Source organism: Rhinolophus hipposideros (assembly GCF_964194185.1).
Source record: "Rhinolophus hipposideros genome assembly, chromosome: 1".
Lineage (NCBI taxonomy): Eukaryota > Metazoa > Chordata > Mammalia > Chiroptera > Rhinolophidae > Rhinolophus > Rhinolophus hipposideros.
The window spans coordinates 23,185,407-23,210,676 of NC_138047.1; the positions used below are offsets into that span (position 1 = coordinate 23,185,407).

The 25,270-nt window shown below is 35.6% G+C and overlaps 1 protein-coding gene across 7 annotated transcripts in view; it reads right to left on the reverse strand.

The window, feature by feature from the left end:
• The window catches only part of MPP7 (MAGUK p55 scaffold protein 7), a 251,426-nt gene that overhangs the window by 144,045 nt on the left and 82,111 nt on the right, over nt 1-25,270 (reverse strand). For 6 of the 7 annotated variants that reach the window (XR_013994073.1, XR_013994074.1, XM_081060819.1 and 3 more), the window contains exon 3: nt 13,906-14,024. Coding sequence is in view for 5 of the 7 variants with exons in the window: in XM_081060819.1 (XP_080916945.1) it covers nt 13,906-14,024 (119 nt within the window). In the remaining 2 variants the exon portion in view is untranslated. The remainder of the gene's footprint in view (nt 1-13,905; nt 14,025-25,270) is intronic. The other variant, XM_081060817.1, reaches the window with a different exon arrangement.

Here is a 25,270-nt window from a genome sequence, read left to right on the forward strand (position 1 = left end):
AAGGAAGTCACTGGGCAAACTGCCATGCTAAATCAGGAGATGGGGAATACGGAGAATCACACCTGAGTAGGAGCAGAAGCTGCTGGAGCCAGATACTTGTAGGAATAATTAAGGGATAATTCTGATGAATTGATGGTAGCCAAATGTGAACTATCTTGAGAGTTAAAAACTCCTTGGGGTCCAGTCTTCAAGGAAGGTCCTGCACATTTCTCCAGGAGCCCCATCAAGTTGTGGATGAAAAAGGGGTTCTATGCAAAGTAACCTCATAGGGTGATCTGATCATAAATTCTTAACTGGGCAGGTCATGGTAGGCAGTCACATCCCAGGAATATAGCTTCTTTACTAAAAGGCTTATCTTTGCCTTAAGCAAGCCCTGTCTATTGTTTCTGTCCATCTAGGTTAATAAAACTTTGAAATGCCTCTTTTCAGACTCCTCCTTCTAAAGGGTGACCACCCTCAACAGAGCATATAATCTTGTTAACTATCCTGTAATCCGATTTCCAACTTGCTTTCACCCCTTTCATGTAATCTTCTTGATGTTCCTTCAATTCCAAATGCATAAAAGAAACTGCAAACTGTCATTTCTTGGAAGCATTTATCTCAGTCTGTTGCCATCTTGCTTCCAGGTATACCTTCTGTTTGGCTCAAATAAATGTTTATAAAAATTCTCTACAGGTTTGGACCTTCTTACATTGACACTGCAAAGACACAAGAAAAATCCCCTACTGTTTAAAGCACAGGAAGGGGTAAAAACAGCCATTTTGAAATACATAGGCCAAGAGCTTTCTCCACAACAAAGCCCCGCCCCCTAAAGGAAGCTACTTTACCAGAAGCCCTATTTGATCTGGGGAAAGGACAATGAGATAACTCTTGCCCCCTCTAGCTTTTCTCTCTCAACTAAAGGGAGGGGCAAAAAAGAGGCTAAAATGCTTCTGACAGCCAGCAGAGCCCAGAAACTTAGGCCCACTAAATAACTGACATTTAATCATAAGATTATTGAACACTCTCCCCATCAAATCACAACCATCAATCAACATGGTTCCAGTAAAATAACAATGAATTATAACTGAGAGAGTTTCAAGACACAGACTCTAGAAGAGTTCTTAAGGAAACCCAAAGACAAAGGGGAGAGGGAAGAACAAAGACATTAAAGAAACTGAAGCCTCTGGTACTGACAGATACAGCAAACAGTAAACGCAGCCCAGCTCCTAGACAAATTAATATAAAAACTCACACTGAAAGCCTAATTACCTAAGTTCCTATTACCAATATGCCACGTCTAGTTTTCATCAAAAAATTACAAGGCATGATAAAAGGCAAGAAAAACAGTTTGAAGAGATAAAGCAAGCATCGTCACCAGACTAAAATGTGACACAGATTTTGGAATTTAAAATAAATCTGATTAATGTGATATGGGCTCTAATGGAAAAAGTGGACAGTATGAGAAAGGTAAGCAGAGAGATGGAAACTTTAAGAGAAAATCAAAGCAAAATGCTATAAAATAAGAAGACTGTAACAGAAATGAAGAAATCTCTGTTTTCATCAGTAGATTGGACATGGCCAAGGAAAGAATCAGTAAGATAAAAAATATGTCAATGGAAATTCCCCAAACTGAAATGCAAAAAGAAAAAGAATAAAATTTTTGAAAGGAACAAAATATCCAAGAGCTGTGGGACTACAAAAGATGTAACATACATGTAATAGGAACACCAGAAGGAGAACAAAGAGCAAAACAAGAAGAAATATTCGGAGTAGTAATGGCTTTCTCCAAAATTAATGACAAAACACCAAACCACAAATCCAGGAAGCTCAGAAAACAACAAACAAAATAAATGTTTAAAAAAGAATTACATCTTGGCATATAATATTCAAACTGCAAAATCCAAAGATAAAGAGAAAAATCTTGAAAGAACTCAAGGGACGAAAACACCTTACCTATAGAGAACAAGGATAATAATTACATTAGCCATCTTATCAGAAACTTATCAGAAACTATGCACGTAATAAGAGAGTGGAGGGAAATATTTAAAGTGTTGAAATAAAAAAAAAAAAACACCACCACTCTAGAAATCTATGTCCAGTGAAATCATACTGCAAAAGTGGAGAAAAACGAATCAAACAACAAAATTCACGGAATTTGCTACCAGTAAACCTGCCAGTAATCATACTGCAAAAGTGGAGAAAAACGAATCAAACAACAAAAATTCACAAAATTTGCTACCAGTAAACCTACCAGTAAACACGCAACAAATGTTAAAAGAAACTCTTAAAAGAGAAGGAAAATGGTATAGGTTGGGTCCACAGAAATACATAAAGAAAAGAGCATTACAGAAGGAATAAACAGTGGTAAAACAAATATTTTGTTTTCTTATTCTTAATTGATCTAATAACTGTTCAAAGTAATAATAGCAGCAATATGTTGGGTGTTATAGTATATGGATAAGTAAAATGAATAACAGCAATGTGATAAGGGATGGGAAAAAGGGAACTGGGAGTGTTCTATTGTAAGGTACCTGCATTACCTGTGAAATGGTACAGTGTTATTTGAAAGTGGACCTCGATTAGTTGTAAATGTACGTAACAAAATCTAGCAAGCATTAAAAAAACTTTTTTGAAAAGTATATTTGATATGCTAAGACACAATAAATGAAACCATATAAAATGTTCAACTAAAAGCAGAGAAAGTGATTAAAAAAGAATAACTGCAATGAATAGAACTCAACTGCAAATATGATAAATATTAACCCATCTATATCAACAATCATTTTCAATGTGGATGGTCCAAATACACCAATTAAAAAACAAACTGTGAAAGTGGATAAAAAGGAAGACCCAATTATATGTTGTCCTCAAAAAACCCACTTTCAATATAGACACAGATAAAAAATAAAGGAATAAAGAAAGATAAACCACGCTAACACTAACCAAAAGAAAGCTGAAGTATCTATATCAATTTTAGACAAAGGAAATGGTAGAACAAGGAAAATTATCAGGGATAAAGGAGAGTATTGCATAATGAAAAAGGAATCAATTCTCCGAAAAGACAATACAATCCTTAATGTATGTACCTAACAAAAGAGTGTCAAAAATACATGAGGCAAAACTGATAAAACTGCAAGGAAAAATGGACAAAGCTACAATTATACTTGGAAACTGCAATAGCCTCTATCAGTAATTGACAGATCCAGCAGACAGAAAATCAGTAAGAATATAATTCAACCAAACAGCATCATCAACCAACTGGATCTAATACTTCATCTAACAATGGCAGTATACACATTCTTCTCAAGCTCACTTAGAAAAAGACAGACCACATCTTGGGCCATAAAACAAAGCTTAACAAATCTAATAGAATGAAGTCATACAGCATATGCTCTCTGACCACATGGAGTTAAACTAGAAACCAATAATAAAGGCAGTATGGAAATCTCCGTATATTTGAAAATAAAATAACAATTATAAATAATACATACATCAAGGAAGTCTCAAGAGAAAATTTGTAAATATTCTGAACTAAATAAAAATACAACTTATCAAAATTTATGGGATGCTGCAAAAGTAGTGGTTAGAGGGAAATTTTTAGGATTGAAGGCATATGTAAGAAAAAGAAGAACTACGATCAGTAATCTAAGCCTCCACCCCAGGAAACTAGAGAAAAGAAGAGCAAGGAGAAGGATAAAAAGAATAAAATTCGAGCAGAAATCAACAAAATTGAAACAGAAAGTCAACAGAGAAAATCAACAAAACCAAAAGCTGGTTATTTATTAATAAAACTGATAAACCTACAGCCAAGTTAGCCAAGTATTAGATTAGATTAGATTAGATTAGATTAGATTAGATTAGATTAGATTAGATTATACCCAGTCTTATATTAAAATAAGACCAAGTGTTATATTAATTTTTTCTCCAAAAGACGCATTAGAGCTGATGGTCCGGCTAGGTCTTATTTTCAGGGAAACACAGTAGGCCTATATCTATTAAAGAAACTGAATCAACAATTAGTAATCTTCCAAAACAGCAAGCACTAGGCCCAAGTGGTTTCACTGGTGAATTTATAATAATTTAAAAATTGTACAAATTTTCTACAATCTCTTCCAGAGAAAAAAGCAGACTCATTCTATAAGGCCAGCATTAATTACCCTAAAACCAAAACCAGATAAACATTACAAAAGAAAGGAAAACTACAGACTAGTATTTCTTATGAACAGAGATGCAAAAATTCCTCAACAAAAGGATTAGCAAATCAAATCCAATAATGTATAACATGAATTGTATATCAATACTAAGTGGGATTTATTCGAGGAATGCAAAGGCTGGTTCAATATTCAGAAGTATTAATATAATCCATCACATCGACAGGATAAAGAAGAAAAATCGTATGGTTAATCAATAGATGCAAAAAAAATTTGAAAAAACCCAACACCCATTCATGATAAAAAAAACTATCAATATATTGGAAATAGAGAGAATTTCCTCAACTTGATAAAGAACATGTATAAAGTACCTACAGCTAACATCACACTTAATGGTGAAACACTAGATTCTTTTCCCCTAGGATCAGTAATAAGGCAAGGATGTCCCCTTTCACTACTCATATTCAATACTGCACTGGAATTCCTAGCTAATGCTGTCAGACAAGAAAATGAAATAAAAGGTATACAAACTGGGAAGGAAAAATAAAACTGCCTTTGTTCACCAATGATATGACTATCTATGTAAAAAATCCCACAGAATCAACAACAACAACAAAAAACCTCTGGAAATAGTAAATGATGATAGCAAGGATGCAGGGTACAAATTCAATATACAAAAGTAAATTGCTTTCCTATTATCAGCAATAAACAACTGCAATTTAAAATTAAAAATAAAATACCATTTATACTAGCACCAAAAACAAAAAACAAACAAAAACACTTAGATATAAGCCTAACAAAATATGTAAAAAATCTAAATAAGAAACCCACAAAACCCTGATGAAAGACACTGAAGATCTCAATAAATGGAGAGATAGTACATGTTCATGGACAAGAATATGTAATATTCTGTATTCTGTACGTCATCTATGTATCATATTGTGTGTTCACCACTCAGAGTCAGTTTTCCTTCCATCACTATATATTTGATACCGTTTACCCTCTTCTATTACCCCCTATGTAACTTTACTGACCATTGTCACCCCAATAAACTTTAATTTTAAAAAAAGAATACACAATATTGTTATCAATTCTTCCCAACCTAATCTATAAATTCAACACAACCTCAATCAAAATCTTAGCAAATTATTTTATAGATATAATAAACTGATTCTAAAGTTTATATGAAAAAGCAAAAGACCCAGAATAACCGACACAACCCTGAGAAGAATGAAGTTGGAGAACTGACACTTCCGACTTCAAGACTTACTTGAAAGCTACAGTAATGAAGACAACATAGCATTGGTGAAGGAATAGACAAATAGATCAATGGAACATAATAGAGGGCCCAGAAATAAACTCACACAAATAAGTCAACTGATATTTGACACAGGAGAAAAGAAAATTCAGTGGAGAAAAGATGGTCTTTCAATGATTGATGCTGGAACATCTGAATATTCATATGCAAAATTTTAACTGGACACAGATCTTAGATCTTTCACAAAAATTAACTCACAGTGATCCATAGAACTAAATGTAAATAGAAAATTATAAAACTTCTAAAAGATAACAGAGGAGAAAAATCTCAGTGACTTTACATGTGGCAATGAGTTTTTAGAAACAATGCCAAAAGCACAATCGATGAAAGAAAAATTGATAAGGTGGACTTTATTGACATTAAAAACATCTGCTCTCTGAAAGACACCATTCAGAGAATGAAAAGACAAGCCACAGACTGGGACAAAATATTTACAAAGCACGCATCTGTATCCAAAAAAGAGAAAGAATTGTTAAAACTCCATAAGAGAAAAAAACTAAATTAAAAAATGGGCATAAATGTCTATTGTGTTGCTTTGTACACCTGAAACCAATAAAAAATTGGCCAAAAGAATATGAATAGGCACTTCATTAAAGAAGTACACAAATGACAAATAAGCACATGAAAAGATGCTTAACATCACATGTCGAAAAAGAGCTGCACATTAAAACAGTAATGAGATGCCATTACATACCTGTTAAAATGACTAAAATCCAAAAAACTGTACCAAATACTAACAAAAATGCAGAGCAACAGGAATTCTCATTCACTGTGGGTGGGAACGGAAAATGGTACAGTCACTTTGAAAGACAGTTTGGCAGTTTCTCAGAAAGCTAAACATAGTCTCACCATATGATCCAGGAATTGTGCTGCTAGGTATTTACCCAATTACAAAGGAATTGATAATTTATGTCCACATAAAAACCTGCACACGAACGTTTATAGAAGCTTTTTTGTAATTGCCAAAAACTAGAAGCAACCAAGATTCCTTTCAACAGGTAAGTGGAGAAACACATACAATGGAATACTACCCAGTGATACAAAGAAATGAAATATGAAGCCAAAAGGATATTTGATGGAGGCTTAAATGAATATTACTAAGCGAAAGAAGCCAGTATGAAAAGGCTACATACTGTATGATTCTAACTATATGACATTCTGGAAAAGGCAAAACTACAGAGACAGTAGAAGGATCAGCTGTTGCTAAGGCGGGGGTGTAGGTGAAGCATAGAGGATTTGTAGGACAGTGAAACTATTCTTTATGACACTGTAATGGTGGATATATGACCATTATGCATTTGTCAAAACCCACAAAATCATGCAACGTGAGTGGTGAACCCTCATGTAACTGTGAACTTTGGGTGATAATGTATCAATACTTGTTTGTTTATTGGAATAAATGTACCACACTAATGCAAGAGGTTAAACTAAGGGAAGCTGTGGGGGTGGAGGGGAAGTGTACGGGAGCTGTCTGTACCAACTGCACAATTTTTCTGTAAATCTAGAACTGTTGCACAGAATAAAGTCTACTAATTAAAAAGAATCCAATGGGGGGAAAAATGGACTAAGAATCCAAAAAGACATTTCTCCAAAGATGAAATACAAATAGCCAATAAATACCTAAAAAGATGTTTAACATCATTAGTCATCAGGAAAACTCTAATAAAAAGCCACAATGAGTATCATGTGACACCTACTAGGACGCTTAGAATCAAAAAGTTAGGGGAAAACAAGTGTTGGTAAGGATACACAGAAATCAGAACCCTCATAAAATGCTGGTGGGAATGGAAAATGGCGTAGCCACTTTGAAAAACAGTCTGGCCATTCCTGAAAATATTCAACATAGAGTTGCCATTTGACCCAGCAATTCCACTCCTAGGAATATACCCACAAGAATGGAAAACATGTCAACACAAAAACCTGTACGTGAATATTTGTAACAGTATTATTTATAATAGCCAATAGGTGGAAAGAACCCAAATGTCCACCAGTAGATGAAAGGATAAACGAAATGTGGTATATCCATACAATGGAATACTATTCGGCCATAGAAAGGAATGAAGTACTGATACATGTTATGACACAGATGAACCTTGAAAACACTAAGCTAAGTCGCAGAAGCCAGACACAAAAAATAAAACCCTAAAAAAATGCATATTCTATAATTCCACTTATATGAAACGTCCAGAATGGGAAAATACATACAGAAAGTAGATTAGTGGTTGTTTGGAGTTGGGATGCAGGGGCAGGGGGGAGGCAGGGTTTGGAGAACAATAGCTCTGTGGTGCAGGCTTTCTTTTTGAGGTGATGAAAACATTCTGAAATTAATTGTAGTGATGGTTGCCCAACCTTGTGAATAACTAAAAACCACTTCATTATATACTGTAAATGGGTCAATTGCATTATATGTGAATTATATCTCAATAAAGGTATTACCAACTAATGGCACAATCTAAGTATTGATGACTCCAAAATCGAGTTGCTGGATTTCAGAAATAAAAGCAAAACTACTGCATGGTTCATGTACTAAAAAATTATACTTACACTAAAAAATTATTGTTTACATAAGTTCAAACTAAACTGGATGTCCTGTATTTTGTCTGGCAACCCTACTTCCAAATCGATTACCTCCAAGCCAGAACATAATTTTCCTCAGTTCAAGATCCATATATCCAACCATATTTATAGGTGACTCTGCTTGGTTATTTGTACAGGTCTCCTAGAGCCCTCACCTAACCCCCAATGGTCTGGCATAAACAGTTAAGTGGTTGGATCTGGAGTGGGGGGGGGGGGAAGATGTCCAGGAGCTGAGGTCAGCAGTTATTTAACAAACAATGGGGGGAGTTTCAATATGTTAACAAACAGTGCATACTCTGGGAGAACAGGCTGAATACCAGCAGCTTCCCTTTCTCAAAATGAAAATCAGCTTCACTCTGAAAACATTTTGCCACCATCATCTTTGACCTGGAAATTTCATGTCCTTCCCGGACTCCCCAGTGCACTAATTTTTTTTTTTTTTTAATTTCGTCTCTTCACTTTCCCGCTTTAAAACCTTTCACTGCAATGGCACCCCGCTGTTTTAGGATAAAGTCAAAGCCATTCAGGAATAGGTTTCAGGAATAGCTTTCCCACCACACTTGGTACTGCTCCCCACACACTTCCTTAATCTGCCAAAGAGCTAAGAGATGGTAAGCCTCCACCCTTTCGGTACAATGCTCACTCTGACCTCCAGGTGTCTGTATATGTTATTCCATCTGCCTAATCTTCCGCACTCCCCAATAAGTTTTTACTTGACCAACTTCTATTCAACATGCAGATTTTAATTTAGAATACCAAATCCTCCAAGAGCCCCTCTCTGAGGCCAGCAGTGAGCTAGGCACCTTGTACATGTCATAAAAAGCTCAAAACATGACCTATCACAGAATATTGTAACTGCCCATCCCCTCACCCACAACCCCTCAGGGAAACTGAAGACTCCACAGGGCAAGGGACTATTCCTGCTGTGTTGGAAACTTTAGCCCCATTAGCCTATACGGTTTCTGGCATAAAGTAAGAACTCAACAAATAAAGCAATCAACCATTGAAAGTTAAAATTATGTAACTAAATGTTGTAAGAGTCTAGCTGAGTATTATCAATACTCTTTTAAGACTGAAATCACAAAATCACACAGTAGTTCAATCACATAATGAAATTTTCTTGAAAATATCAATTTGTGACTTGTCGAAATACTTCAGAATCCCAAAGAGGATAAAATTCAAATATGCAACTATTGCAAAGGGTAGGTCTGCCCTAGAGAGAGCAATTAGACAAGAAAAAGAAATAAAAGGCATCCAAATTGGAAAGGAAGAAGTAAAACTGTCACTATTTGTGAACAACTTGATTTTATATTATATGTAGAAAACCATAAACGCTCCACCAAAAAAAAAAAAACTGTTAGAATAAACAAATTCAGTAAAATTACAAAATCAACATACAAAAATTTATTGTACTTTTATACATTAACACAAACTATCAGAAAGAGAAATTAAGAAAACAGTTGCATTTACAATTGCATCAAAAAGAATTAGATACTAGAAATAAATTTAACCATAGAGGTAAAAGACCTGTACACTGAAAACTATAAGACACTGATGAAAGAAAATGAAGACACAAATAGATGGAAAGATATTCTGAGCTCATGAATTAGAAGAATTAATATTGTTAAAACGGCCACATTACCCAAAGCAATTTACAGATTCAATGCAATCCCTATCAAAATTCCAATGGAATTTCTCACTGAAACAAAACAAACAATTCTAAAATTTGAATGGAACCACAAAAGATCCCAAATAGCTAAAGCAATCTTGAGAAAGAAGAACAAAGCTGGAGGCATCATGCTCCCTGATTCCAAACTATATTACAAGCTATAGTATTCAAAACAGTATGCTACTGGCATAAAAATAGACATATCGATCAATGGAACACATTGAGAGAGCCCAGAAATAAACCCATACTTTTATGGTGAAGATATGACAAATGAGGCAAAACTACATAATGGGAAGGACAGACTCTTCAATAAATGATGTTAGGAAACCTGTACAGCCACATGCAAAAGAACAAAACTGGACCACTATCTTACGCCATATGCAAAAATTAACACAAAATGGATTAAAGACTTGAATGTAAGACCTGAAACCATAAAACTCATAGAAGAAAACATAGGCGGTAAACTCCTTGACAATGATTATGGTGCTGGTTTTGGACCTAACCCCAAGAGCAAGGGTAACAAATGCAAAAATAAGCAAATGGATCTACATTAAACTAAAATGCTTCTGTACAGCAAAGGAAATCATCAAAGTGAAAAGTCAACCTACTGAATGAGAAAAGATACTTGTAAATCATGTATCTGATAAGCGGTTAATATCCAAAATATGTAAAGAACTCATACAACTCAATAACAACAACCAAAAAACAATCCAGTTAAAAAATGAGCAGAGGCTCTAAACCGACATTTTCCCAAAGAAGACATACAGATGGCCAACAGGTACATTAAAAGATGCTCAACATCGCTAATCATCAGGGAAATGCAAATCAAAACCACAATGATACCACCTCACACCTGTCAGAATGGCTATCATCAAAAAGATGAGGTGTTGGCAAGGATATGGAGAAAAGGGAACTCTTGTGCTGTTGGTGGGAATGTAAATTAGTCCAGCCAGCATGTAGATTCATCAAAAAATTAAAAACAGATCTATCATGCGATCCAGCAATTACCATTCTGGGTATTTATCTGAAGAAAACAAAAACACTAATTTGAAAAGATATCTGCATCCCTATGTTCATTTCAGCATTATTTATAATAGCCAACATATGGAAACACCCAAAGTCCATCAATGGATGAATGGATAAAGATAATTTGGTATACATCTATACATCTATATCTACACACACACACACGCAAACTATTCAGCCACAAAAAGAGAATGAAATATTGCCATTTGCAACAACATGGGTGCACCTTGAGGGATTCATGCTAAGTGAAATGACAAAGACAGACACCACATGATTTCACTTATAAGTGGAATCTACAAACCAAAACAAATTTCATAGATAAGGAGAATAGACTGGTGGTTGCCAGAGGGCAGGGAGTGGGAGAGACGGGAATCAAGAGGTACAATATCCATTTATAAAATAAATAAGTCATGGGGATGCCTTATAATAAGGCACAGCATGATGACTATAGTCAATAATATTGTGTTGCAAATTTGAAAGTTGCTAAGGAAGTATATAAACTAATATAATGTTGCATGTCAATTATACTTCAATTGAAAAAATGTGGCTCTATGCTTATTGGTGATTTATCACCGTCACTGGGTCATGTGAATATGAACATCATCTTGCTACACTTAAAATATATTTCCATTCTTATATACGATATTTCCAATGCCTTCTATCAGTACCGTCTTTCTTCTGATACTTCTAAAATCTCTTGCTCACAGTTTTTATTATTCAACTTTCCTATTGAGAGATATTTCTTCTAAAAATAATCCATAGCTAACACCTTATAGGATCATACTGTCTTTCCAGTGACAAGCTCATAACCTACATTATTCCTGCCAGGGTGTGGCTCAATATCCTAAAGGGGCATGTCATACCTGTCACAGAGGGCTGTGCCAAAACTGCCTCTTCTTAAGCATAGTTTACATTGGACCATAATGTTATATGTATTGAAAACTGTGTTATGATTTGTCAACCTTTTTTTTTTTACATAAATAAGATGACAACCATGAGAATTTTGTGCTACAATAAAATCACATTTTGTGTTGACCTGGTTCTAAATCACAAAACCAACGAAAGAACATAATGTGGAAGCACATTTTGAGTCAACCTAAAACAAATCTTTTCAAACAAATTCCTTTTGCTCTTGTACCAAGATTTACATAAAAGCTGAAGGCTTCTAGCCTCCACCCTCTAACAGAGGCATCTGGAAGACAGTTAAGCAGTTTGTTCCAGCTGTTTGAACTACAATCCCAAGAGCCTACCTCCTGGAGGCATTTTAAGTTTTACAGCCTTGAAAACTAATAGAATGGGTCAGTCAAAGGGCACTGTGGGGGTGCACTGATAAAAACTGGGAGTGGGGGAAACTATTAAGAACTGAGAATATACTAAAGGTACATAATAAAACTAATTGTAAAAATACATTCTAAAGCAACTACTGAAAAAACATTTGGAATAGTACACATTATTGGATAAATACTGGCAACACCAATTGATTTGCTTCCCTGTTTTTATAAAACCAGATACCAATACTCTCCAGTTTTCCTAACCACTTCTTGGACATATACTTTAAAAACAGCCTATGCTTAAAACTCAACAGCCAATGTAACTAAGAATATATTTATACATTAGTTTCATTCTTTTAATAGAAACAACCATCTGTGTCATTCTTTTTGGTCCTTCACACGCTATGATACTTAAAGATTTTCCTAATACTCTTAACAATGCCTACTTCTTTCTATTTGCTGAGCCTATAACTATCAAAGACTTGAGATCTTCACTATTTTATTTGAAACTCACAAACAAACTTGTCAACAGATATTATAATTTCCATTTTATAGGTAGGGAAACTGAGATAGTAGACACATTGTAAATATAATCACACATGCAGCCATTGTTTGGGGGCATGTCTATTTAATGATTAAGGGGTCATGATGCCATTTGAAATATATTTTATTCCTATCAAAAAATCGAATCAATCTAAACAAATCCAATGTCCACACGTTTAATACTGGAATATTTAGTCATGGTTGCCTCAGTAAGTCATAAACTTTATCAACTATAATCCCAAGACTATTTCTAACACATCCAAGAGAACAACTAAACTATATAAAATTATTCAGAACACAAAAATATCTTGGCAATTATATAAAAACTAAATAAACAAATAAAACGTACTAGTCTTTAAATGTAGTGCTAGAAACAAAATGCCATTTTCACTTCTTGAGACTTGCCACTGCTGAAGGCACACAAATTTCAAATTTGACAATAAAAAAAAAAAAATGTGGTAAGAATTCTCCTGTCCTGTGAAGCAACTGCAACTCAGAAATTGTTCCTTTTCAAATACTTTACAGCAATTCAAAGCCTCTTATCATGATACACAACTGTAACAAATTTGGCTGAATTAAATATAGGTCCAGATATTGTTGAAGCATCATAAGTTTCTAGCTCCCACAGACTCAAATAAGCTCTACATTTCTTTCAGCTTGAGTTAAATGAGAGAAACTGCAATTCATATTTCCAGAAGCAAGAGTAGCATATTTTCCAGTAAGTTTCTTGTTCTCGTTTTACTATTTTAAGACTTGTGATCACTCCCAGTATTGCTGTGTGGCAAGATCTGAATTCTGGTGGCTGATCATTTTCATGGCATGATGCTTCACTAAAATTGTCTCAAAAAACTGTTTTCACTCATATTTAGCCTCAGTGTATTTATACACAAAGTACCATTTCAGTGGCTTCGTGCCAAGAAAAGAAATAGCTTGCTGGAATTTCAGTTGACATTGTTAAAGGAAATTATTTTAAATTAATGTGGCTACTGAACTGCTGCCATCCTTAACCTCAAAAAATATATTCCTTCTAATTTTTGCTGTGAACATTATTTATTTAAGTTAAATTCCAGCTTGAATGTTGACCATAAGGAGTCTAACCCTTCCTGCTACTATTTCATATTCTTTTTCTAAACAAGGGCAACCACATGTTTGCTGTATTAGTATGCACGGCGAGATCACCACCATTAAGTGAAATCATCTATGTATTTTTGGTAGAATCTTTAACAACTTCCACGCCCGTCAGTGAAATGGAACAAGGCTGTTTTGTTTTCAGAGAGCAACAATTTGATCTCTGGTTTACTAGATGGCGCTCAAAATATTTTTCCATATGTTTTTCCGCAAAGAGAATCTGACATCAGCATGGTTTACCTTTACCAGTGAATGCAGGCTTTTTTCACCAAACATATCCCAGAGGAAGGTCAGGTCTTCCTGGCTATCCACATGTGGCTGCAGCTGGGCTGGCAGAGCAGCCAGCAGCTCATACAGACCTATAAAATGAAAATAAAACACAAAGTGTAATCTTAGAGTGATCTCATTAATTTCGCTTAAGGTGTGTGTAAGTGGCGGCTGGAACATGTCTTTTTTACTGGATTTGTATTCTGGGCCATCCAGCAAAACACTTCTCCAAAGAAGCAAAGGAAGCTTTTTGATTTTTCAATTCCAAAGAAGTATGTATTAACAGACTAGTTTTTACCTTTCACAGTTGTCAACATTCTGCAGTCTTCCAAGTTTACATAACCCGAGACAGAAAATGTGTACAAGCTTTCAAAAAAAGAAAAGGCATACATTCCTTTCCTTAATCGTTATTGCATTCCCTCAATTTTAGCCAACGAGTGAAATGAGTCATGAATAGGAAAAACTTCCTAAGAAGAGCAGAAAATTGATAGAGTGATCCACTAAAAAGGTTTTGTGGCTTCCAAATTGCTTCTAATAACATACAGCTTCAAAACCCTTGGCATTATCTAACGTCCAAAATCAAGCTCTAAGAAGTAAGGCAGAATAAACCATCATTGATGCTGTATTATTTCAATCACCCATTAAAAAAGAAAAAACTACGTAGAACTTAGTTTAAATCTGACTCTAATTTGGGGGGAGGTGATATGCTCTGAAAGAGTTAAGGTAAGAGATGCATGTTACTCGTGGAGCTCCTCGCTAGAAGCTTCCTAGGAGCAGACAGTAGCGCAGTGTTCCACAGTAGCGTACGGCATAACCCATCCATCTCATTCAGAGGCCGTCAGACTCCTGTCCAAAAAAATGTTGCAACGGTCCTTGCCCGAGACTCTTCAGGGAGGTGACCTGGCAGAAGTCAATATCAACTCATAGCACATGTTTTATTTTCCAGTGGGATTACATGAGGTAAAAAGGACAAAATTCCTTTTATTTCTGTCTGCTGTCTACAAAAACACCAAGAACTCCTGGGATCTACAACACACCGGACTGTTGTTACTTCTGGTCTGAATAAGTACTGCTGTTTATCACAGGGACAGCTTTACAAGATACTTAACGAGCAAAGAATTGTAGAGTAAATTATGGACTGCTGATCAGTATATCTATTATATTCCTAAAGCATTAAATAGTCTGATAATCAGTGACAATTCATGACCAAATGCATTAGGGCCAACTTTGAAAGTTAGATATGTAACTTGAGAGATTTGATTAAACTCAAACATTCCTCGGGCTGTATCTGGCCAAAAAAAAAAAAAATCTTCAATACTCTAGAAAAAGAATTACATTCTTGAGTATTCTTGGTGGTTTATATTTATTCCCTGAAAACCCTGGCATCGTGCCTAAACTAGCTCTTATTTACAACTTAGTAAATATTTTTAAGGTACCTCAACTTAACTCAGTGTATACAGGTCTCACTTCACACACACACACACACACACACACACACTTAAAGTAATCAGCATTGCCAAGGTCAGTGGTTAAGGTCAGAGGTTCCAATATGAAATTATATAAAAAGAAGGTAGATCTTCACTATTACTGACTTCAGGAGTAGTAAAATAATTACCTATTCCTTGGTAACATGATTAGTTTAATTAATGATACTAATTTAAATGTGATATAATTTCTGAGGTATACTTATTGGAGGTATTAAATGAGTTACTGCATTAGAATAGTCACTGGCACGGGACAAGTACTCAATCTGTTTCATATGTAACTCAGTGAGGTTCAGCCATTGTTTTAATTGATCACTATTGTGATCAATTACTATTCCTGAAAAAGCAAAACTTTGAATCAAACAGACCTATATTCAAACCCTAGCTCTATACTTCACACATTTCACATAACTTATCTGAGCCTTATTTCCCTCCTAAGTTGAAAAAGAAATGGTAACCTACACATGTGGTAAAATTGTACACAACAAAATACACATGCAAACACACACATACGCACACACACACAAATAAGTCCATGTGACACTGGTAAAAATCTGAATAAGGTCAATGGACTATATCAGTGCCAATTTCCCAGTTGTGATACTCTACTATAGTTATACAAGAAGTTACCATTGGAAGAAACCAGGTCGGGTACATAGGATCTATCTGTAATATTTCTTACTAGGTTGGTGTAAACATAATTGCAGTTTAAAAGATTAAAAATAATTGTAAAAACTGCAATACAACATGTGAATCTACAATTATTTCAAAATAGAGTAAAAACAAAAGAAGAAAGCCAATAGTTCCAAGACGGTGGATTAGATAAATGCTACATATGCCTGCTGACTCCCAAGATCACACCAAAATTACAAATAAATTATAGAACAATCAACCTCAAGAATCATCTGAAAACCAGCTGAACAGAACCCCTACAACTAAGGATATAAAAAAGAGGCCACATCAAAACTAGTAGTATGGGTAGAGATGTGAAATGGGCTGACCCCAAACCCACAGACAGTGGTTGAACACTGGGAAGGACACCTTGCTGGGGGAGGTTACCCAGAAGAGGGAGGGGTTCCAGCCCTTCTCCAGGCTCCCCAGCCCAGGGTTCCTGTGCCGGGAAGAGGAGTTCCCACAACATCTGACAGTGAAAATCAGCGAGGACTCTGTCTGCCCATCCTGGTAAGGCAGAAGGCAGCTGGAAACCCAGATGCCCACTTAAAAAGCCCCCACACAGACTCACGTGCTTGCAAATACTCATCTGGTCTCTGGTTGAGGGGCGCCAGAGACGCACGGGGGAAAGACTGAATTGTGTGGCTCCAGAGCAAGGGCTGGAGAGATAGGGGCCATTATCTCTGTATGGAGTCTGCCTCATGTGTAGCCTACACGAGGACGCCATCTTTTCTATGTTGAACCCTCCTCCAAAGAGGCAAATCTGAGACCGCATTGGTCTGGTGAAATCCACATGTACGCACCACCTTAGTGACATGTGGGTTCCCGCCCCACATGGCTGGTGCTGCATTGCCTGGAGCACTCTCAGATGCTGAGCAGCAGGCCCCGCCTCCACAAGCTGCAAAGGCCTCTTAAGCAGCAAACAGCCCACAGTGGCCCAGGAACTGTTGGTGCTGGGCTGTGACTCAGAGCCTGTGCTGCAGCCTGCCTTGGGCAGCTCTCGGGAACCTGAGGGCTGAGGCAAACGGTGGCTGGCAAGGCTGAAATTACCCCGCACAGCAGACCCTCCTAAGAGACACCAGAAACAACACACCCAGAAGCCAGCTTCAGACCACACCAGAGCACCACCTGGTTAGCCCAAGCAGCAAACCCAAAAAGTGGTCTCAACAGGAACAAGAACCCATGGAAGCAAATCTCCCTCTAAAGGATCAGCACCCACACAGCAGCTCATACAGGAAGAGCCAATCCTAATAGTCAGTCAGTCTGGAAGGCAATCCCATCCACTGACACGCCAAAAGGAATCAAGGCTCAACCACAACAGAAGAACACACACAATACACACAAGGGACACTCCTGGAACACACGCACAGGAGATTAGGAAGACTGCACCACTGAACCACACAGGACACATACTACACAAGGCCACGCAGCCAAGACTGCACATCTACCTAATACATAGAAGCAAACACAGAGATGCAGGCCAGAATGAGGAAACAAAGAAACATGTCCCAAAGAAAGGAACAGGAAAAACCTCTAGAAATAGAACTAAGTGAAATGGAGGTAACCATCCTCCCAGAGACAGAGTTTAAAACACTGGTTATACGAATGCTTAAGGAACTTAGAATTTCAACAAACAGACAGCAATCATAAAGATGGACAGAGAAACCATAAAAAAGAACCAGTCAGAAATAAATTTAAAAAATAACTGAAATGAAGACTATACTAGAAGGAATCAATAGCAAATGAAGCAGAAGATCAAATTTGCAAATTAGAAGAAAAGGTAACAAGAAACACCCAATCAGAACAACAAAAAGAAAAAAAGAATTTTTTAAAAAATGAAGAAAGCCTAAGGCCTTTGGGACATGAAGCAATATTTACATCATAGATGTACCAGAAGGAGAAGGGAGGGAGCAAGGCATCGAGAAGCTATTTGAAGAACTAATGACTCAAAATTTCCCTAAGCTGGCAAAGGAAATAAACATACAAGTATAAGGCCAGGAAGCGCAAGAGCCCAAACAAGATGAAACAAAATAGGCCCACACCAAGACATATCATAACTAAAATGGCAAAGTTTAAAGACAAAGAGAGAATCCTAAAAGCAGCAAGAGAAAAACAACTAGTTACTTACAAGGGAGTTCCTATAAGACTATCAGCAGATTTCTCAACAGAAACCTTCAAAGGAAATATTCAAAATGATGAAAACCAAGGGCTTTCTAAGACTACTCTACCCAGCAAAACTATCATTTAAAATTGAAGGAGAGATAAAGAGCCTCCCAGACAAGAAAAAGCTAAAGAAATTCATTACCACTAGGCCACTATTACAAGAAATGTTGAAAGGACTTCATTAAGAAAACAAACAAATGAAAATAAAAATATGAATAATAAAATGACAGTAACTATGTACCTATCAATAATCACTTCAAAAGTAAATGTATTAAATACTCCAATCAAAAGACATAGGATAGCTGAACGGATAAGAAAACAAGACCCATGCAATATGCTGCCTATAAGAGACCCACCTCAGATCAAAAGACACACATAGACTGAAAAAAAAGGGATAGAAAACAATATTTCATGCAAATGGAAATGAGAAAAAAGCTGGAGTAACAATACTTTGACAAAATAAACTTTAAAACAAAGACTATAATAAAAGACAAAGAAGGACATACATAATAATAAAGGGATCAATCCAACAAGAAGAAATCACCCAGTAAGCATTTACGAACCCAACATAGGAGCAACTAAATATAGAGAGCAAATATTGACTGACATAAAGGCAGAGATCAACAGTAACACAATCATAGTAGGAGACTTTAACACCACACTGACACCAATAGACAGATCTTCCAAACAGAAAATCAACATAAAAACAGAGGTCTTAAATAACACACTAGACCAGGTAGATTTAATTGATATTTTTAGAGCATTTCACCCCAAAGCAGCAGAACATACATTCTTTTTGAGTGCACATGGAACATTTTCCAACACAGACCACAATAGAAGTCTCAATAAATTTAAGAATACTGAAATTATATCAAGCATCCTCCCTGACCACAATGGTACAAAACTAGAAATCAATTACAAGAAAAAAAAAAACAGAAAACCACACAAACACATGGAGGCTAAATAATATGCCCCTAAATAATGAATGGGTCAACAATGAGATCAAGGAAGAAATTAAAAAAATACTTTGAGAGAAATGAAAATGAAACACAAAGACCTAAAATCTATAGGACACAGGAAAAGCAGTCCTAAGAGCGAAAGTCATAGCCATGCAGGCCGACTTCAAGAAACAAGAAAAATATCAAATCAACAGTCTATCTTTACACCTAAGGGACTGGAAAAAGAACTGTAAACAAAGCCCAAAGTGAATACAAGAAAGGAAGTAAAGATCAGAGGGGAAATAAACAAAATATAGACCAAAAAAAAGAAAGAAAAAGAAGCAATGAAACCAAGAGACAGTTTTATGAAAAGATAAACAAAATTGACAAACCTTTAACCAGACTTATCAAGAAAAAAAGAGAGTGGACCCAAATAAATAAAATCAGGAATGAAAGAGGAGAAGAAACAACAAACACCAAAGAAATACAAATATTTTAAGAAAATACTACAAGCAACTATATACCAAGAAACAGGACAATCCGAAAGAAATGGATAAAATCCTAGAAGCATACAATCTTGCAAGGCTGAATCAAGAAGAAATAGAAAATCTGAACAGATCAATTACTAACAACAAAATTGAATAAGTAATCAACAAATTCCAAATAAACAAAGTCATAGACCAGATGGCTTCACAGGTGAATTTTACCAAACATTAAAAAAAGAAATAACAACTATTCTCCTCAAACTATTCAAAAAAATCCAAAAGAAAGGAAGGTTCCCAAGCTCGTTTTATAAGGCCACCATTACCCTGATTCCAAAACCAGACAACATTACAAAAAAAGAAAACTATAAGCCAATATCCCTAATGAACATAGATGCAAAAATCCTCAACAAAATATTAGCAAAACAAATTCAGCAATACATTAAAAAGATAATATGCCTTGATCAAATGGGATTCATTCCTGGTATGCAAGGTTGGTTCACTATCCACAAATCAATTAATGTGATACACCACATAAACAAAATGAAAAATAAAAATCATATGGTCATATCAATGGATACAGAAAAAGCATTTGACAAAATCCAGCATCCATTTATGATAAAAACTCTCAGCAAAATGGGAATAGAGGGAACATAATATAATAAAGACCATATATGAGAAATCCAGCTAACATCATACTCAATGGGGAAAAGCTAAAAGCATTCCCCTTAAGAGCAGGAACAAGACAAGGATGGCTATTTTCACCACTTTTATTCAACCTAGTACTGGAAGTCCTAGCCACAGCAATCACAAAAGAAAAAGAAATAAAAGGCATCCAAATGGGATAAAAAGAAGCACAATTGTCATTATTTTCAGATGACATGATGTCATATATGTGTGTGTGTGTGTGTGTGTGTGTGTGTATACACACACAGAACCCCAAAGATTCCACAAAAAACTTTCAGAACTGATAAATTTAGTAAAGAAGCAGTAAACAAAATTAATATTCAGAAATCGGTTGCATTTTTCGCATTGGTTCATATACCCCAATAGCAAACTATCAGAAAGAGAAATTAAAGCAATCCTATTTACAATTGCACCAATAAAATTAAAAAATAAAATAAAATAAAATACTTAGGAATAAATTTAACCAAGGAAGTAAGAGACCTGTACTCAGAAAATTATAAGACATTGAAAAAAAGAAATAAAAGAAGATACAAATAAATGGTAACATATACCATGTTCACAGATAGGAAAAATTAATATAGTTAAAATGTCCATACTATCCAAAGCAATCAATAGATTAAATGCACTCCCTATCAAAATACCAATGGTATTTTTCACAGAACTAGAGCAAATAATGCTAAAACTTACATGGAACCATAAAAGAGCCTAAATAGCCATGACAATCCTGAGAAAGAAGAACAAAGCTGTAAGTTATCACATTACCTGATATTAAATTATACTACAAGACCACAGTAATCAACACAGCATGGTATTGGCATAAAAACAGACACACAGATCAATGGAACAGAATAGAGAGACCAAAAATAAATCCATGCCTATATGGTCATTTAAACTATGAAAAAGGAAGCAAGAATTTATATTGGAATAAAGACAATCTATTCAATAAATGGTGCTAGGAAAACTGGCCAGATACAGATGCAAAAAAAAAAAAGAAAGAAAGAAAGAAACTGGACTACCTTCTTACACCATATACAAGAATAAAATCAAAATGAATTAAAGACGTAAATGTAAGACCCAAAATCATAAAACTCCTAAAAGAAAATATAAGAAGTAAACTCTCAGATATTACCCTTGGTAATATTTTCACTGATATAGCTCCTCGGGCAAGGGAAACAAAAGAAAAAAAAAAATGGGACTACATCAAACTAAAAGATTTTTTCACAGCAAAGGAAACCATCAACAACAACAAAAAAGAAGATATCATACTGAATGGGAAAAGATATTTGCCAATGATACATCTGATAAGGGATTAATATCCAAATAGTATAAAAAATAAAATAAAATAAAATAAAATAAAACCTCATACGACTCAACACCAAAAAAAGACAAACAATTCCATTTAAAAATGGGGAGAGAACCCGAATAGACATTTCTCCAAAGAGGACACACAGATGGCCAATAGACATATGAAAAAGTTCTCAATGTCACTAACCATCAGAGAAATGCAAATTAAAACCACCTCAGAGATACTACCTCACTCCTGTCAGAATGGCCATCATCAGTAAATCAACAAACAACAAGTGCAGGTGAGGATGTGGAGAAAAGGGAACCCTCAAGCACTGGTGATGGGATTGCAAATTTGTGCAGCCACTATGGAAAACAGGATAGAGATTCCTCAAAAAATTAAATATAGAACTACCTTATGACCCAGCAATTCCTCTCCTGGATATTTATCCAAAGAAGTCTAAAACACTAATGTGAAAAAATGTATGTACCCCTACGTTTACTGCAGTGCTATTCACAATAGTCATGGAGATGTGAAGTGCAGTATGGAGAATATAGTCAATAATGTTAAACTTTGTATGGTATCGGGTGGGTGCTGGATTTGACAGGGGGATTTCATAAGTTGTATGGATGCCTGGCCACTGACCTGTACACCTGAAAGTAATATAAAATAGTATTAAATGTCAACTATAATTGAAAATATATATAGTCATGGGATGTAAAATACAGTATAGGGAATATAGTCAATGGTATTATAATAGCTACCTACGGTGTCAGATAAGTAGTAGACTTGTTGGGGTTATCACTTTGAGGAGTGTAAATGTCTAATCATTATGTTGTTTTGTACACCTGAAACTAATAAGAAAAAAGAAGAAGAAATTGTGGTAAATATTGTTGTGTAAGAATTCAACAGAACAATGCACATGGCAGCACCTAGTCTTATGCCTATCACAGAGTAGGCATTTGATAAAAAATAATGTTCTTCTTTCCTTTATGTCTTCTCTAGAATGAAAACATTTCAATGCAATGGTTCAAAGTCAAAACAACAGTTCAGATATACATTTTAACTGGACAAAATACCATACTCAGAAATAAAACCACCCTAGTCTTATATATATGGAACATGTTAACTTTACTCAAATAATGCTTAACCTTTTGAGGGAATAAGCCATATTATGTGCAAATTTAAAATAATTTCTCTGTTAGCATAAGCTCATAAACCCAAGTTTTCTGCTTTTTAACTAGATTTATACAATCCTGCTTTATTTGCCACCCTAGTTTAGTACCCTAGTGACAACAGCAGTCACTTCTCCTCGGGCCACAGAGCAAAGCCAGAAGAGGTAGGACAGTGCAAACCAGAAGTTAAAGAGATGGTTAAAAAAGCCCCTAGTGTGCATATAGTCTCAATGCAGGTAACATGGACAATTACTCAAATAAATTACATAGACCTCAAAAACCATCTCAATCCATGCCGTAAACTGGGTCTGTGTTCCAACACGTGCTTCAAAGCACTCCTCTATTCAGTTCCTAGAGTTCCAATAGTGAAGAACACTGAAATCCAGATGGTGCGGGTCCATGAGATTCAGAGAGCAAGTAATGAGAGGTTAGACAGCAAGGCATATCTTTAAAAATTTTACCTAAATCTACCTTGAACAAGACCTGGAATGTTGAAAGTTACCCTGTACTCCTCTGTAGTCATTCAAGAGCATGGATGCTGCACTCCGATGAACATCTATGGTACCTCCTTGGATAAACTAAGGGCTGTTCATGGTTCTAAAGGTCTAAGAAATTGGCCATGAGCCCCGTCCGGAGGAGTTTACAAGGTCAAGAACAAGCACACGGGTCTATCAGTAAGTGCAGGACAGGGTTAAACTGCTTTGGCAAAGGCACGGGAAGTGTCAATTCCTCCAGAGGAGGAAGACACTCAGGAAAGCCTTCCACAAATGGGAAGGGGGGAGAACTCACCTTATATTTGGGCACATTTGATACAAGATACGATCAAAGACACAGGTGAAAAGTTTCAATAAAATTATTTCATAGAAATGTTGCAGTGGAGAAAAAGCAGTATTTTAAAACGAGCGTATTTTATATACCGAGAGAAAATAAAGCAAAACTAAAATATGTCAAGGGTCATTTGACTGATATGCACAACAATAATTACAGCAATTTAAAGGAAGGTGTCCATAATGGTCCGCAGCTATGCTGGAGCTGGACGGATATGAGGTAGGACCTGAAGGAAGGAAAACAGGCACAGAAGGATGCATTCGAGGTTGAAGAGCACCCAAGGTGAAAGGTCAGCAATAATCACGTAAATCTATAGATTTTTAAATGCACTGAATTTCTGTAAGACTGAAGAAACACTCGTGAGGACTCAACCCCAAATTTCTGCTTTGTATGTTTATGTCAAGTATGGTCCAATCCAGAGACAAGAGCTAGGCAGTAATTTGAACAAGGAAAGTTTACTATAAAGCCTTTTGAGCCCTTGACAACACAAATGGCAGAGGGTCAGCAATATTTTACATCCAGGTTTACATACTTCAATGCTTTAGCAACTTCAAGTTGTCTTGTGATGTTTTTTTTACAATATTTATACAAGAGTAGTACTATCAAGCTAAAGTCATATTTCTATCATAATCTTATCTTTGTATAAGATATACGTAACAAGCAGGTGATTTGATCAAGGATTGGGAAAGGTAGACAACACTGATTGTGGGAGGAAATGTGACTGTGTTGAGTACACAATTTACCCCAAGTTATTTTATAATACATTTATCAGAAGATAATTACAAAGTGTCATCATCTGGGATTACAATGTCATTACCTTGTAAAATTACTCAAATCACAGGAAAATATGACAGTAATTTTAACAGTGGGTGAAAGTTATCATCATCGTCAGACCCTCAATAATTTTTACCATGCCTGATAAAACTAGTTATTAAAAATTACGTTTATTTCTATCCTATGCCTCCTCCTTAATCCATCCTTCTTACCACCAACTGATAAAGCTTCCTAAAATAATACTTAGCAATAATTGTAACCAGAAGCAATTCCTAGTGGTATTGATCATGGCTAGGAGAGCAGGTCCTCAAATAATGTCATTTCATTCAGTGTCATTTCATTATAACGTGGACGAGATGCCTTTGGAACTTAACTCTTGATTAAATAGCCTGTGGTAAAATTGGTTTTGGTATACATCGGCTAACTTAAGGTCACAGAACCTATCAACAATGTAAATGAGAACTTACTGGGCTATGGTAAGTGCTTCACAGGTTATCTCAGTTAATACTCTCCACAGTAGGTACTGTTACTACCTCCATCTTACAGAAGAAAATACATCTAGCCAATAAGTAGTACTTAAACTGAACTCTGGCCTATGTAATAACCCCATCATTTAAATCTTCTGTTCAAAAACCTTCAAGAGCTACTTTTAGGAGAAAAGTTAAATGCCTAACCTGACATCCAAATTATAGAGGGATCAAATATTTGAAATATAAAGTAGAAGATTTCATAGAATATTTTTATTGTGTTGCACTTAAACACTTTTCATAATACACAAAGAACTTAGAAACTATAAAAGGCAATGATTGATCAACTTTATAATAAAATTTTCATGCATCAAAAGAAACAA